This window comes from Phycodurus eques, chromosome 22 (genome assembly GCF_024500275.1).
Source record: "Phycodurus eques isolate BA_2022a chromosome 22, UOR_Pequ_1.1, whole genome shotgun sequence".
Classification (NCBI taxonomy): Eukaryota; Metazoa; Chordata; class Actinopteri; order Syngnathiformes; family Syngnathidae; genus Phycodurus; species Phycodurus eques.
This window is the reverse complement of record NC_084546.1, coordinates 5,684,485-5,702,311: the sequence shown is the minus strand read 5'-3', so window position 1 is coordinate 5,702,311 and position 17,827 is coordinate 5,684,485. Positions and strand designations below refer to the sequence as shown.

The 17,827-nt window shown below is 40.0% G+C and overlaps 1 protein-coding gene across 4 annotated transcripts in view; it reads right to left on the bottom strand.

Annotated features, from left to right (window-relative positions):
- The window catches only part of large1 (LARGE xylosyl- and glucuronyltransferase 1), a 91,179-nt gene that overhangs the window by 34,925 nt on the left and 38,427 nt on the right, over nt 1-17,827 (bottom strand). For all 4 annotated transcript variants that reach the window (XR_009767501.1, XM_061667284.1, XM_061667283.1 and 1 more), the window contains 2 exons: nt 12,815-13,001; nt 1,256-1,554 (listed from right to left, as the gene is read on the bottom strand). Coding sequence is in view for 3 of the 4 variants with exons in the window: in XM_061667284.1 (XP_061523268.1) it covers nt 1,256-1,554; nt 12,815-13,001 (486 nt within the window). In the remaining variant the exon portion in view is untranslated. The remainder of the gene's footprint in view (nt 1-1,255; nt 1,555-12,814; nt 13,002-17,827) is intronic.

Below are 17,827 nucleotides of genomic sequence, written 5' to 3'. Positions count from 1 at the left end.
CCAGAAGGAGCTCTGCCTTCTCTGTATTTTGTTTGCTTTTAAAAAGTACTCTGCCAAAAACAAAAAGAAAAAAACATGCTTGAGTGACAAGCTGCAGTGTGTGGAAGTAGGCTGCGGTGATAAGACACCATTTAAGGACACTACACACCCACGAGTGGAAAAAGTACAAGGTGTGCGACTCCTTGAAAATGCAGAGGAGGAAAATCAGCCGTGAGCCTTCAGTCAGCAAAAGCTAAAGACGAATTTATCTTGCTGCTTTTCATTTCCATTATACATGATTATTATCCTCTACAATGTGGGCTTTCATAGCAACATTTACCGCACTGTTAGCTTGTGTCATTGCGTTCCTAAATGTCTGATGATCAGTGAATCAAAGTGTAAATATAATAAACTGACAAAAAAAAGTATAAGTACTACAGTATTTCCAATTAAGCGCAAGATGCATCCAGCCTGCCATTTTATCAATGAATTCAAGGTTATTTTTTGGGGTTATAAGTGCATCCACACTGACCTGCACTGCTTCCCCTAATTGCTTTTCTTTCAGCCAGTTCCTGACAAAATTTAGCCTCATCCTCAAACGGTGCTAATGTTAGCTATAGTGTCTGTGCTCACGTTTTGCATTAAGTTGATATTCTAGGCTGGCAACATTTGCACAAAACTATGCTCTTCTCCACACTTCTATTCTATAATAAAAAAAATAATAATAATAATAAATTCCACCTGGCAGGCTAAGTGTTGAGTCTTTAATCATGTTAGGTTAAAGCTCTGTTGCAGTGACATCCATGAATCTTGTGAATTAACACCTAGGTCCCCTCTGTGGTTGAGTTAATAAAGGACCACTATATGAGGAAATAGTATCTACCAATCTATTTCATTTCTAATCCAAACATTACAGGATGGCCCGATAAAATCCTTTCCCTGGATATCTGTCAAGTTGTAAAACTGAAAAGCCTTTGGACGTATTTCTGCCTTTCAGTTTGACTCCCCAAACTGTTTGGAGCTTGTATTGAGCTAGTGCTGAGATACACTATCTTCATTCTGGTCATCCTCCCACTGAGCTAAAATGTGCTGCGCCGCTGCGGGAGCACTATCAGATCACAGCATGGCAACGCCGCACTCCTCGCATCATACCAGCCGTCTGATCCATTTCCGACGTCAGAGATGAGACTAATGAGAGAATCAAAAATCTAAACCTCATCTCAACACTCACCCATTAAATTCTACTACCAGTGAAGTATAAGTCGAAATGCCTCACCTCACACTTATCCACCACTGGCTGCTGGACACAGTCTGAGCTGTTTCCTAGTGCAGCAGCTTTCTGGCCCTCATTATCACCGGTGCCCTCCTCTGAATGGGCTCTGCTTTGGTTGCCACGGTGACCAGCGTACGGAAGCCGTGACGACGGGCTCCTGGGCGGACGGCTGAGCTCGCGGCGCAGCGCCCGGTTTTCCTCCTCCACTGCCCGTACCCGCGACTCCAACGCTTGCCGCTCACCCAATCCTCCGGCCGGCGTGGACGACTGGGTTTCCAACGGTGACAGGGGAAGGGGCTTCACTGTGGAGTTAAGAGGAGCGATTTCAATTCGATTACCTGATATTCCCATTTTATTTTTTTTTTAATGATACAAGAAAAAATAAAACCGTAAAACATTTACAACAGTAGCCCTTTAGGCAAGGAACCCAGAGGCGAGCTCCACCCTGGATTAGTTATAGCCTGTTAAAATATCAACACGCTTTCCTTTGTCGCCCGTTTCCTCCCTTTTTGTGGGGCAATCGGTTTGTTCCTTGACAACCGCGCTGTTTGTGTGGTTCAATTAAAAATAAATAAAGAAATAATAAAGTACAGTATAGTGTATTTGGAGCCTCAAAACCTGATACCGGATGGTATGGATTGCAGTTTTTCTGCTGCAAGCGCATCCGTAGATGCGGATGAGAGAATGCCTTGTGAGTGGCTGCCAACCCGTACAGGGTGTACTTTGCCTCTCGCCCAAAGTCAACTTGGCTCCAGCTCACCCTCAACCCACATGACCACGAGTGGTTTAAAAAATGGATTGATGGGAGAATCTGTAAATATGTTCCGAACTCCTTCTTCCAGCACTAAGAAGACTGAGTACAGTCACGTGTTGAGCCCGTGCAGATAAGGAGACAACTGCATTTCATCACAATTTCTTCAAGATTCGATTCATCACAATCAACCTAACTCTTAAGCGATTATCATGCCCATCTATACATCCTCAGTTTGCAACGGTCCCGACATACTGGGTTTCGAGGTTAAAATCGGAATGCATTGAACTTGTTTGCGGCGCAAAATGGCACGCTCAGTACCTCGGTACTTAGTTTTTCCTTTGATTGTTTTATATTTATAGCCCACAAGTTGTTGTTTTTTTCATACAATACAAATATTTACTGTAATTGTGAGTATGACTGAATTAGGCCAAAAGAACATAACTCTGTTGCAACATCTGGGGCGACGCTGAATGCAACAAATGAGTAGCAAGAGGAAGTAGTTTTCCTTGCAGAACATTCTGCACAGGCAATAAATTAATAAAATCACATATTGACAGTAAATCTACGGCTTTACTTGCATATGAAATTCCAAGTGACTGACTGAAATCAATGTTTCTTTTTTGTGCATTTGCATTATGAAACAAGCCTTTGCCCAGATGGATGGTTAATCCCAGTGTGCACGAAACCGACATGGTGATGCGAATTTTCCTTTACTTCAAAAACAACATTGATCCGAGTATAGATGTGACAAAGGAATGCAAGGAATGCAGATGCTTCCCACTCAACGTTTTCTCTCCTGTTAGGTAAGACCACCCAGTGTGTTTCTAATCCAAATCAGCAGCAATTCCTCACCCTTCTCTTTGAATTTTTCAAACGTAACCGAGCAGCTCCGAATAGTCAAAGAGGATGCTTTTTGAGGGCTGAACCTCTCGCTCCAATATATCTTTGAAACCGACGCCCCCTGAGGGGAGTGACAGGGTCAGGTTGAGGTTCATCAAAAAAAATAAAATAGGTCTCACCATTCTGGTGTCTCACCTGGGAAAAAAGCTCTGGAGAGCTTCAAATATTACCGAACAACAAGGAACTTGGAGCTCGCTGTATTGATCTGTGTTGGGAAATTTATCGTATTTATTTATTATATCGTATATTTTTCTGTCATCTCGATGAGCAACCAGCTGCTTTCATCGGGAGGGCCTTGGTCCCCATTTGTCTCAGGGTGTTAACTAAATAATGGTCGTCCAGATAACACCACCAGGGCTATGCTAATAAACTACATTTGAAAGTTGACATTTTTCGCTTGTTTGTTGTTGATAATGAAATGTTTTGTTTCCCCTCCAACGATTTATTGTCTCCTGTGACTGCAAGATATAAAGGCAGCCGGTAGCTGAAGGTGGCTAAAGTTTTCTTCTGGAGACCCAAAAACCCAATTTGGGTTCAGTTGCATCCACATAATTGGAGCAATGGATTTGGTAGGCCTAATCCTACAGAAGGGAGATTCGATGACCATTCATCTGGGGTGCCGAGATTGCGCAGGGCATATTCAGAAGATGCACCTCGCAGATGTCTAGCAGGGAGCCAAAGCAATTCCACTGACTTTCGAAAAATCTCAAAATTGCATGACATAAAAAAAAGAAAGTGTCTCTAGCTCAGTCATGGTCTTAGCAAAGCAGAGTGATTAAAGTAGCACAATTTAGAAATTGGTATATCACACCACAATATGGCGAATTCAACATAAATTGGCAATAACGATGTTACTATTACGAATGGTTCACTAACATTTACACTTGAATGAAAGTTCAGAATGTAAAAATATTAAAACATCGCCTATACTGTTAATAAAGGTTTTATGACGGCGATGGTTTTGACGGTTGATAGTCGTATTTCAATTATAATAGTATTCTAGTTTGGGGGATCCAAGTGTTAGCACCCACCGTCTCCTTTTTAAATGCAGATTCATGATGGCAGCGCTCAAATTTCAAACACATTTCCAGAGGCAAAACAACATGTTAGTTTCACCACTCAAAGTGATTACTTTCTCTTTTCAACAGGAAACATTATATTTCACGAATTAACTCACCCCTGGGCTAATACTGCTGCAACAGGGTTTTCAATAATGGTTATTTAATTACGGCTCACAATCTACTTGGTGTATAACAACCATTCAGTCGATCCAATATGCACAACTTGCACGCACTGGCCTATCTAAAAAGAAACAGGGATGTAATTAATGTTATCAATTATACCTGTGTTGACTGAAATTAAATGTCATAACGGTCAGGGAGAAAGGCTCCATTGTCGTCGGGAAGACGATAGCAAGTGAGTCATGGACAGATGTTTGGGTTACCCTCCTGCATGCTGTTCAGTGCAAAAATAAAAAGGAAAGAAAAATAGATATTCTTTCACACTTTACTTTGAAAAAGGAATGACTGTTCTGCCCCCTTTGTGAACTCATTCAAAGGTTCCTTGTCCAATTTAGCCTTCACATACTCCTTATAAAAGAATGTGTTGCTTCCATGGAATAAGATTTTCTTGAACAAAATTGGATGGAATCCGGTTTTCGCTGCAACTTTTAGAAAACTGATGGGTCAGTAATTAATAAAATTTTTCCTTCATTTTAATTATATGAAATTTTGCAACCCGCCGTTCCCATGATTCATGGAACAATGCATCCACATAAGTTTGATGACTACTTTTTCAGGTCGAGACAGTAAATCTCTGAAGTTTGGTATAAATTAGTAATTTCACCAATGAAATGATGATGGATCTTTGGAGATGAACTTTAGGGGAGTAAATAATATGTTGACCATGATTCTCCGGTGAAACAATGTTTATCTTTAATAAATGTATAGCAGCTTCATGTCGTATGAAGGTTCTTGGTATGTAAATCAATAGCCAATCAGCAAACCTTTGTGGAAATCAATTGAGTCATTTTTGTATAATACAGCAACCCAGCTAAAAAAAACAAAATATTCACAGCCAAGGTAAAAATGTGTTCACATGACTTGATCGGTGGAAGAGAAGAAGAGTTCAGGTGAGGTGATTCTTCGGGAATACCACTCTGAGTAATTAGCATATTCCCTTGATGATCAAAGCATTAATATTGCAGTAGAGAGCCGCATATCATACCAAAGATGATGCAGAGCTATAACAAGTTTCAGGGACCTGAAACTGTCATGTTCTGTACGAGTCACATTGCGCTGCGGTGGAGTGCGCTACACCTTCCAATTATGATTCAATTATGCGAGAACTGGGATATGATTGTATTTGGAAGAGACTGAAATAGAAAGAGGTTAATTTTCAGGTATGAGAATCCGATATTGCCATTGTCTATCGAGAAGTAATAAGGACCCTTCAAATTAAAGTATTTTCATGTTTTTTTTTGTGCAAAGATTCTTTGTACGCTTCAAAAAAAAAAAAAAAAAAAAAAACTCCAATCTACGGCCAGGTATGTTAAACTCGGTACTTCAGAATTACAGATAAAAATTGATTTTTTTATGGTCAATTAACGGTGCCTTGAAGCTGGTGAGGCAGATCTAAAGAACAACATCCACACTATGACAACTCCTCCTGGCGCCATAGCGATGAGAGAGAGCGAGAGAGATACTTCAATACAAATGCTAAAAATGAACAATTAGAGTAACTGATTTTACCAATCGATCACAAAAATGTAGGATTCATAATGTTGACATTTAGATAGATGGAGAGGGAAATTGAATTGTTGGCCACCGAGCATTGTGACAAAAATGAGGGTGAGAACGGAACGATCTTCCAAAGACTTGGCTGCCCCAATTAACATGGATTGACATAGCTTTTGGAGGCGGTTAGACTAGGTCCTAAGACGGTTTCAGCTCCTGAATAGGGACACAGCCAATGTTAGCTTCCTCACTCATTTTCCATTCCTCTTGGGATCCTGGGGGAAGCAAGCTAAGCGGGGAATCCCATACCTCCCCGTCCCTGGACACCTGCAGTTCCACAGAGGGACACCAAGCCAGCTGTGAGATATAGCGTAATCCCTCCGGTGGATCCCCGAGACCTCCTATCGGTTGGCTGTGCCTGGAACACCTCACCCAGGAGGCATCTGTAATTTAAGTAATAGTAGTCACCAGGTACAGCAAGTACCTCCCAAAGCTTGTGGCTGTACAAAGTGTTTCAGAAAGGTCCCAGGACTGCTGTCACAAAACATTTACTTCAAAGCCAAACCACCAGTTTTCCCTTTCAATGTGGGATAGATAATCACCCAGCCATCCATTTTCTATGCCGCTTTATCCTCATTAAGGTTGCAGGTGATCCTGTGGAGTTTACTTTATTCAGTGTGCGTGAAGAGGCGAGAGTTGGGGCAGGACAACTCGTGACTGATTCCTCATGACAAAGCGCATGGTCACAATGCTCTGAGCATCTGACAGTTCCTGGCCGAGAAGAACAAGCAACCTCCCTACTCCCCCGGCCTGGCTTTGTGCATTTTCTTTTTTCCCTAGCTCAAGGGGTTCATCAGGGGGACCCATTTTGAAGACGTGGATGACAACAAGATGGCCGTGACGATGGAGCTCCGGATGATCCCGGAAGAGTCCATCAGGGAGCGCATGAAGGTGTGGCAGAGAAGCCCGGGAAAGTGCGTTAGATTCCATTAGGGATTTGAAATATATCTCTATCTGACACCAGTCCTGGAACTCTTCTGACACACTCCGGATGCATGAGTAGGAACATGAATTGTCTGGTATACTGAGACCTTACTCGTCACCAATCAACATTGTAATCCTTTAACTATAAAATATTCAGAGGCATACATCAAATAATGGTCATTTGTGGATGCCTAATACTACAAGTTTCGAAGGCTATCACTGAGGTTATAAAGTGTCAAGGCATGTTTCCCCCCCCCCCCCCCTACACGGCATTATGTCTTAAAGGATATTACCATTTAAAAGAGCCTAGTAAATATAACTATAAACAATACCAATCCATCTAACACACAATTTGATTGATTATTACAGGGTGTAACTTTCTGATTGCTACCAAGCCTGCTATGGTGTATAAAGACCTTGGTCATGTGAAAGACCAATGAACACTAATTTCCATTTCTAAGGAACCGGAGAGTACATTACCCTGAAATAGGTTCCCTTGGATCGGCATCATTTTTGTAATGCTATTGTCCAACTCATAAAAAAAAAAAATAGGCCTCATAAGAATCATTTTAAAGGGGTGCTTCCATGTAAATGAGTTCTACGAAGAAGGTCAAGCAAGGAAGTAATTAATAGCCGTTTAAAAAATTCGAAGCTGATGACTATCATTAGTTGAAGATGTCCCAAATTAAATGTTTCCTTTTCTACAACTATCTTTGTTTTTTTATGTTGCACTTAAGTAACTGGTGACAATAAACAGAAGATGGTGTTTGGGTCATCATTCTTATCTAACCTTCAATTACGCCAACAGCTGGCTAGTATTCTGGACTTCTCTCTTGATTTTGCATGTTAAATCTAAATTGCTGCACAGTACATAAAACTGGCCAGCCCTGTATGAATCTCTATTTGACATTATAGCATCTGACACGATCAGCTAAGTCTGAACACTGATTTATTTTTTATTTTTTTTGGTTCATCACGTCAATGTGTAAATTCTGACCAAAATGGGAGAAAACCTGCTTGCCATTCAAGAAATCAAAGCTATACAAACAGAGGAAAACAGATCACGAGAACACATGTAGTTTACTGATTAAATATTTTTTCTAACGACAAACCTGTTAAATATGTTTTTCTCCCCCACTTTTATTGGATTAAACATAAAAGGCGTGAAGCCCCCTTTAAAAAACTAATTCAACATTCTACTCAATTATTTTGCCAGTGCAGGTAAACGTGTTTGCAATCTCGACTGCGGCTAATTACACATTCAAAAACTCTTCATTCAATTATGTGAATTATTCAGAAATACGCAAGCATGATACCAGCGCACTTGGCTCTCGTTTCACCTTCCGCTGCCTCATTTCATGTGAACCAACAGTCAAACCTCAAATCCTCGGTGCTTTTGCAAGACTTCGAGAGGTCAAGTCGCAAGTTCATCTGTAAAATAAGATTCAATTTAGCTTTTGTATTTGTTAATTCAAACTACACAGGCTTTTACTTAGTGTTGCGTTTCAAAAGTCTCATGCCAAATCATTTGTCCTCCTATTAATAGAAGAGCACGAACTGATCAATAAGGTAATCGTAGCAGGCCTTTCATTAGTTCGAACTAGCCTCTGGGCTTGTGGTCTCTTATGGCAAACATCTCACGAGGCAGATTGGATTAACTATTGCTAATTAAGCCTAATTACAAATCAGTGTAGCTGCCTGATGAATGTGTTCTCAGACAACGCATGAACAAAGACGATTTGTGAGTGACGAAGAGACATTCGCCTCACTCCTACTTGCCCTATGGACCCACACTACTTCCAGACACAATAGTGTGGATTATTATCTGACAAAACCACACTTTTCACCGCCACTTGTATTATTCCACTAATGCCTATAAACATGGAAATTATTTATTTTTGAGTATGCGGGAGAAGTGGAAATAATAGTACACAATGATCAGGCACCATTATAATGACGGGTGAATGAAGCAGCATTTCGACGACAGCTATGCAGGGATGGGAACAAACAATTACTTTAAGTGTAAACAAGAAAATGATCGCTGACCATCTGAGAAACTCAGGATGATAGTGTCAACGTGTCTACAAATTACAGGCTTCACTGCCACGTGAGGTAAACCACGACACAGGGCAACCAAGCAAACTACTCAGTTATGAGGAAAACGGTCCAAACAAAAGGTGAATCATGATGGGGGATGTCAGCAAATGAGAGCACAATGATCATCGAAAGACTTAACGCCACGTGTTTTGCTTTTTCGGCCATCAGAACCAGTGATTGTAAAGAGAAAAAGCATCTGGCTGCTCAGTACAGTATGGACATGTAATTATATTTGGATTACATACACAAATTCATTTTACCAAGCGGATGTCATAAACATCACAGCGCAAAAAGCATAAAGGATAATGACTCGTATGAGAATTTCACTAAAATGTGATACATTTTTACTGCGCTGAAAAATATGTATTTTTATTGGAATCACTGTTCATTCTTCTTTTCCTAGTGAATGAATCGGTCTGAATCTAACGTAATCGGAATGAGTCAACATCGTTAAGCATACTGTGGCGTTGCCATCACAGGGTTTCAGTCTATACTGCTAATACTTTTCATGTGAGACCTCAAAGTCTCCATCTCCCAGGTTTGGGCAACCCTTTTGGGAAAGTCCATGCTTCGGACAGCTATTAGGCTGTATCGCTGATGCTCATCAAATAAAATAAATAAACAAAACACGCAACACTACTTTAGCACCCCACATTCCCCGAGCTAATCAATACACAGTTTTAGTTTCAGTGTAAAACTGAGGGCATACAAGACCGCATGGCTCTCAAAAGTCCTATTTCTTGCTGCTTTGTACCTCAGGCAAAATGATTATGCTTCGATTGCCAATTTAGTTTATAAAAAAACAAAAATGACCAAGGTTATGTTTTCACTGGTGTCTTTCATTGATTTTTATTTTCATTTGTTTTCATTTTATTAGTTTGCAGTATATGACAAGGGGTGTATGAAGCGCTGAGCCATGTAAGAACATTTACAAAACATTATTACATTGTTGGTGCAGAAGTGCGTTTTTTTTCTTCTTTTCTGAACATTACCATGTGGACTAACAACATTTTGCCATGTTAACTTTTCATGAAGTTTTTAAATTAAGGCATAAAGCCATACAAAAGTGCAAACTCTAATTCAGGGGTGGGCAAACCTTGGACAGAAGGGACAGGTTATTCAGAGATGGCAAATCATTTACAATGTCTTTTTTTTATTTTAAAAACATTATTTATTTCATGTATAATTTGACGATAAATAAAGTATTTTTTAATGAAAACAATTGTTTATTTTTTCTAATTTTTTATTCATATAAAAATCTAACTACAGGAGAAGCGCGAGAGAAAAATTTATGGATAGATGGATTGAGCCTCAAGGGAGTTAAACTTAAAAACATTCCCCTGTATTCCGGTATAAAACCAGGCCCAAGAACAAGATAAAAAAGGGGGCATAGAAGGAAAACGACAGGGCTGGTACACGTTATTGTCTTCTCCATCTGTGCAACTTTTTTATCTGCGAGCTTTATGTGTTAGCTCATCCAGACAAAGCACATAGGGACCCCCAGGGAGACGCAATGCCTCCAACTCTGGAAGACGAATCAACAACAGAGAAGAGAGAGACAAAGAAAAATAATGGTGGAGACAGAGGAACAGAGCACAAGGTTGGTGTGAAAAAGAGAGTATGCTATCGGCGCGTGCCGGTGGAAGCACAATGGTCCTAATTGACACATTCATGCCTTACCTGCAGCTGACCTGTAGCCAGGTCCTTTCACAACTTCCCCAGCTGGCAGACATTCGAGCTAAATCTAATAATTACTTTGCAGGCCTTGGCGAATATTGCATTATTGGAGCAGTGAATGGAACCCTGAGTGAAAATTGTCACTTTAATCATAATTAATAATAGCACTACTGCAATATTTCAATCCTGCGAGGCGCAGTCATTAAAATGGTTTGAAGAACTTGGCTTGGCCTGTGTCGTCGACATGAGGTAATCAACTTTGGACAGGCTTCAGTGGTTCATTAACACACCCCCTACAGAGTTAAAAAAAAAAAATAGGAAGAAGGGGAACTTGGGCTCCAGGAAATTTGTTTCTGCAAGATCGCGGGTCTCTATATACTTCTGCTTAGTCATTGTACTTTTCAGACATTGCGGATTTCTTATTGAGCTGGGCAATCTCGACGTTCAAACAAATTTAAGACATTTTTAAGGCCACTGAGCGTATTGCAGTACAGTCTTTATGTGGAACTTTTGACCTACCAACCTACAAATCGCCACCACATCCACATCCATACTAAAAACATATGTGCAATGATCACTCGTGTTAGTACAAGTAAAGTGAAAAGTAACTTTAGCGAGCAAGCTATTTTAAAGAAAGATACTGTGGTGTAGATACAATATCATACTGCTGTGGCAATGTGTTCTATAAATTGCAGTAATATGCACAAATTTGGTCTTTTGGCAAACACGGCAGCAGCTGTCCCACGAATACTATAACCGGCAAGCCGCCTAATGTTCACAAAGATACAATTGATTACTTGGAAGAAAAATAACAATGGGCAAATAGTTCATAACATGCTGCTTCCCCAAAGTGTAAACACAAATGATCTGATAACATGGAGCAGCCTGTTCTGGTGCATTTCCATGACGTAGCTTTATAACAGAATTGCTGTGAATAATTTTTAACATATTGGTACAATATCAAAAAAAAAAAAAAAAAAAAAAAACAACATTTTGCTTCCTAAAAATAGTTTTTTCCCCTTGTTTTCTGAACATGTTCAAATAGGACTGGGGCAACTATGCTATTAAGTTTTCATTTGTTCCAAAGAAAATATAGCAATGTTTATTCCATTGGGGGCATTTTTAAAGACCATAGTACTCCCTACTAGTTTTGTATCAAAACAAGGACAAAGAGCAACAGGTAGGAAAGCTTTCACAATGTAAAGTGTGTGGACCGAATCCGTAATTGAATTATCTGGATTTCACCAGGCAAAACAAAAAGAAGAAAAATAAATACATGGATCTGTTCTGAGTTGGATTTATCGAGCGAGTCCTGTCTGTCATGTTCATCACAAGGATGGACTCAGCGGTTCTCAAACCGAGGTACTTCGCAATAAATTATAAATTACATATAACTTGTTTTTTCTTGAAAAATAAGACTGTCATCACATGACCACTTTTTTTCTCTGCAAAACATTTTTTCTCTGCAAAACATTTTTTAGTAATGTAGTACAATGTAAAAGTGCAAGGGAGCGAAAATCTTGGTAAAGTGTCAAAAGTGCTTTGACAACCTTTCAGAGAAGTGTTTTAGAAATGTTACTCACAGCTACAGAAGGAAGCGCAAACCATCAATATTTATGACTGAAAATCAAGACAACCTCAATAAAAGGAAATTTTACGTATTCCTTGAAGTAACCATAGGGACTTGAAGACAGGACAATAATGTGTACGTGTGCAGTAAGTCTTGCTTCCCTGCTGACGTCAGCACTTTGGTTTGGTGCATTACATAGATAGCCAAACATCAAGCGAGAGGGGCAAAGACTTAGAAAACGCCCCAAGCGATGAAAGCAATCACCATACTGGTGACTCAAGCAACAATTTCCATTTAAATGTACAATAATGCCGAAAGGCCAGTAGAGGAGAGCCGCAGGTGTTTATTAAAAAAATAAAAATAAATTACTGTTGTTTAACTGTAGCACAACTGCGGTAAAAATAGCTTCAAAAAGACAGTGAAATAAATAAACTATTTTTTAATCTTACTTTATTCTTATAAAATACGAATATTGTCATTTGATGACTTTTCACACAAAATGACTATTTTCTGACAAGTTTATTCTCATAAAATTCAGACTTCATTGCTACATTATGACTTCATTCAAAAATGAAAATTATTTTTGTTATAGTACAAGTTTCTCATAACATTTCAACTTTACATTCTCTACGAGTTTTTATCACAAAAGGACCACTTTACTTTCGGAATATTAGGGCTTTTAAAATTGCAGCTTTATTCTCAAGACTCGGAAAATAGGAGTTTCAATCTTGTAATATTACTTTTTCGCGTAAAAGTATGATTTAATTCTCAGATTATGTGGATTTCATTTCTTTTCCTTTTTTTAAAAAAAAAAAATCCATTTTCAGCGTGACTCTAATTCATACCTTGAAAGGTGCCGACTGACAGGTAAAGCCAAGTGAGCGCTGGGATGAAGAGCAAGGCGAGGGAGGCCGCCAGGAACTTCCTGCGTCCGCGACACATTCCCAGCATCCTCTGGACCGAATCGAATGGAAAGTGAGGTGGGGTGACCTCTATGTGGGTAGCAGCTGTTGCCCAGGATGATTCATGGCACTAAAAGAAGTGAGAGGACGATAAACCGGGTTAGAGTACAAAACACCAGTTTGACATAAGATGTCATTGCTGTCCGCTTTATGACATTTTAATGGCATGAGATGTGTATGATAGGACTGTGTCGCATTGCATTTTCATCACATTTGCTTACGTCACACTGTATTGTTCCTATGACAACTGGGCTCATCTGTGTAACTTGATATAATCAGAGCTTGTACTGTGCAGATAATGTTTATATTTAGGCTTTATGATGGTGACAATTGAATTCATAATACATTTATATAGGAAAATGTATACCCCTTGGAATTCAAGCAGCATTAATAGTTACATTTGGAAGAGGTTGAACAGTGGCTTGATTGCGCCCTGATCTTTTTTCATGTTGCCAAGTTTCACTTGAGATGAGATTTGGCAAGCATTTCAATCATTAGAAGACCACCAACAACAACAACAACAACAAAAAGCAGTGCTCGAAAACCTAGGAAGTCTAACGTTTTGGTTTGAAGAGGCCAATTTATGGGTATTTGGGCAATTTCCAAGGGAAATTTCCCAAATTTGAACCCCATATACTGGACAGCTGGGAAACATCAAATTGTAAACAATCAGAGTTTTGCTATGTGTGGGCATAGCAGGACAGCACGACTCACTATAAAACGGCAAACTTTTAACTCCACAAGGAGTGATGGTGGTTTGGTTAAAAAAAAAAAAAAAAGGTTTTAGATTGTTTTAATCAATGTTAAAAAATACAAGCATAATTGGAATTATACAGTGGCTTAATAAGTTTGTCCATTTCAAGTGCAATGCAGGGTGTAAAATAGAAGCACCATTATGTTATATTAATCTTTCTGCTCCGACCACATTTGACCAATTAATCAGTTGACCTCAGCTAATCCTCAACTAGGAAAGAAGTTAGCCATAATACCTCAGCTGGAACTTTCAAGCCAGTTATATAATAAGCATAATGTTACCCAGTGAAGCACAAAAGCACAGGAGGAACAATAGGAGTATTTTTGGTACTTTCCCACTTCCCTGGACAAACTTACTTCATCGTGCCCAGTGTGGAGGGCAAAAACTTGAGTGGTGGTTAAAAGAAGTTGGAGGAGATTAAACAAGTCAGTCAAGTAAGACAAACGTTTCTTTCATCGGCCAACTATTAATCATTTGGGTAGCTCCTTGCTCTTTAACCCCTGTGTGATATGAGCTGTCGACTGGATGCTGTGATTTACAATCGCAATCGCAACACTGAAGATGTTCATTATCATATGCAAGACAAAATGTCAGCCCATAGACATCAATGGGAGAGATACAGGGAGAGCTCACTTTTTTTTCCTTCCCATAAGCAACATGAGGGTTGCAATTCCTTTATTTCTTATCTTCATTGTTGTAGGCATTTTTTTTAATATTCTTATTATTGATTTGTACCACAACATTTTGTAGTGTAGTCCGAATAAATGAATCACCCCCTAACCTAGAATGCAAATAGTATGGCTAATTTGCGCTGAGGCTGCAGCTATAAGATATTTTAAGAATTAGGAAAGTATTCTACCAATTACCCCATCGATTCATCTCGTAATCACATTAACCACGTTTTATGCGATTATTAATAGATGGGATAGTCACATAACACACACAATAGCATGTGTACTGCAGGTATTTTTGTCCACTTGGGGTCGCCATCCTCACATTATATTTCATCATCATCATCATCATCATCATATTTGAGTGTGTATGGCTTTAAAGGGCAGGGCCTGGCCTGGTGTGTGCCGTGGGCATCAGTGAATTAGAGTGTTGAGTTGGCCGGCTGTTAACCGGTTAAGCTGTTAGTCAGTCTGTGTGTTGACTTGTGGCAATCAGCAGACAGCTCGTTTATCTTGTTAAATGTGATTGTTAAGAGTGAAATGACCACAAATTATGGGCATTTGTTTTGATCTGCAGGCCGTACAGAGTTCCTTTTTAGTTTCTTATTGAACCTTAATGCAACGTTTGAGCCTAATCTTGATGGCTGAGATGAAAAGTATTTACAGTAGTACCCACAGCAGCAGAACAATAGACCAAAAGAAAAGGAATGCATGCAGATAAGATGCTGTTTTCATAATTCTTGATTTATTCAAACCTCTCATCTCTGCCGTCAAAGAACGGTAAGAGGCAAGACAACATGCGCCATTTAATTCACCTTAATCTTATTCTTCAGTCAAATTTTAATCACTCGAGTAAGAAAAGCCAACTCCTCCTGAGATGTTACAAACTGCGATGTCTTGTTAAAATTGTGATGTGTACACATTACATTCCGTCTGAGTTCATCCATCCATTCATTTTCTGAGCGGCTTATCCTCACAAGGGTCGCTTGGAGTGCTGGAGCCCATCCCAGGTATCTTCGGGCAGGAGGCGGGGTACACCCTCAACTGGTTGCCAGACAATCGCAGGGCACCGTCTGAGTTCAATTTAACTCAATTTAAATTCAAAGCAATAATGGGTTCTGAAAGCTAAAGCGTGTTTCAATTATCTACAGGGCTTTTAAATAGCTGCTGTCTTTAATCATTTATAAAATGAATGAGGCAAAAGTAACAATGAGGGAATAGTGTGGGAATGCACTCTGGTTGGGAAATTGGTGTTTGTTGTTGTTGTGTTCTTGGGTTGGCTTCCAGTGGGTAGCGCATCTATAAAACTTACATGCTGGCTGTTTTCAGGTATAGACTCTGTTCTGTCACATCATGCGGAGAGGACGAAATATTACTTTTAATAAACTCCAAGAGGAAAGCGCTCCAGGTCCTGAAGGATAACCGTGCCCATATACAGTGTTTGTTCTGCAACCGTATCAGAAAAAGACATTGTCCCCCATAGCTCAGTTTAGCATAGACATCATACATTATGCTATAAACCAAGGGCCTAGCAGACAGTTGAGATTTCTTCAGAACTTTTACATACTCTTGAGGTCCCCACCGTCTTTGTGTGGCAGAAGCCTTGCATATGTATGCCGTGTCAGAAATGAAAGCCGCGTCATTCGGCAGTGCGATACAGTGTGGACATGATAACACTGTCAAGGCATTGCATTGAAGAGGAGGTCATTGAAAAGTCAGCCCGAACTGCACGCTGAGACCGATGATCTCAAAAGCTTGTAGCGTACGAATTCAAAGAAAAACAGAAAGACACCTCCAAGCTGTTAAAATTCAAAATAGGAGTTCAAAAAGGATCAGAGTGATAAACTAATGAGAAAAAAAATTGGAACACAACGTTTCAACTAAAAAAGGAACTTCTCACCAAAAGCAGAAATCAAAAGGTAATGTTCTCTTGAAACAGTCCGTTTGAGATCTGAAGGTCCACTCTACATGAAGACCACTGGCTGTCACGCAGTTTCAGCTTTATTTAAAACCGTCATCCCTGCGAAAAACACCGCTTCGGCACAGCGGTTTTGCATCAATGACAGCTGCCAAGCAGACTAAAAGTCCTGTCTCGCAAAACAGAAAGGAGTCTAGTCTCTCGTAGGGCAGGAGGGTAAAAGTTTTACTTGGTTTGGAAGTCACAATATGATGACAGCTTTTACTCTCAGCTTCTGTATGGAGAGGCAAATTTATTATAATCCCTCCTGTGTCACACTGGCACTCTTATGCCAGCATAACTGTAAAGCAGCAAGGCTTTTCACTGTCAAAAGTTGCCCCCTACGGTCAGTTGATTTGCAATTCTGTTGTGGTAATATTTTCTATATCACCAAGAGTTGTCTTTGTTGTTAATTCCCGGCAAGGAAGAGGAGCTGCAAAAACACAGGATGCAATACAGAAGGTCTTATGAATAACACAGCAGCTGCTGCCACATTGGACATAACATGAGCCGTAACCTTAACATCTCATTTACGTCTAACAATTACCTTGGGGAATGAATGGTGAAATGATTACTGATCTCATGGCAACACCCGCTACAATTTTGTACAAAATCGGAATGAAATGACACTTGATCACACCGGTATGAATGTCTTGCTATTTCCGACACATCCGGTCTAAGAACCCTGCAAGTGAAACGGAAGCAACGTGAGGGTTAGCTACTGAAAACTGTGCCCTGGTGGATTGAAGTGAACTGACTGACCGAGTACGTTGAGTTTCTATCCAGTAAATGTCAGGCAGGGTTGTCTGACTGTACAAATACATCCACAGTTGATCAAATTCATCACCTGGTGCTATTTTGGTTGACAGTTTTCTTTCGTTTGGCTCCGTTCACAGGTGGTCTCCATCAGAATTCAGCTGGGTATATATGATACTGTCGGGTAGATTACCAGCTCGTCTTTCAATAAACAGTACGCTGCGGGGTGCCAAAAACACAACAGGTCAGGCCCATTGGTTGCTGTCAGCTGATTAGTGCCATAAACAGTGTCAGAGAGCTGTTATTTTTACCCTGGCTGAGACACTACGTTGTTTTGGTCCTTTATTCGGTACACACAAGAGGATGTACATTATAGAAATGCACACAACAAAAAACACTCACTTTCAGTCTCAAATTTGTTAGCTATAGACGACGGGACTGTCATCGCACTACAACGACCCGTATTCTTTTCCCAGAGTCTTGGCTACTTGACATCAAATTCGAAAGATCCTATTTGGCACATTTACACGGCCTATCGGCTTTAAAGATACACTTGTTTCAAAATGGCACTTTAGATTGAAGTTGACAGCAGAGCACAATTTAGTGCTGTGACGCCTTGAAGTGACTTGATCGGGGACGCTTGAGTGCGGGTATTAACAATTAATATGAATAACAAGCAGCTCAACTGTGTTCAGACCCTTTCCAGGTAGCACTCAAAGCTGATCAGAGAGTACAGAAATGGAATAGTTTGACGAAGC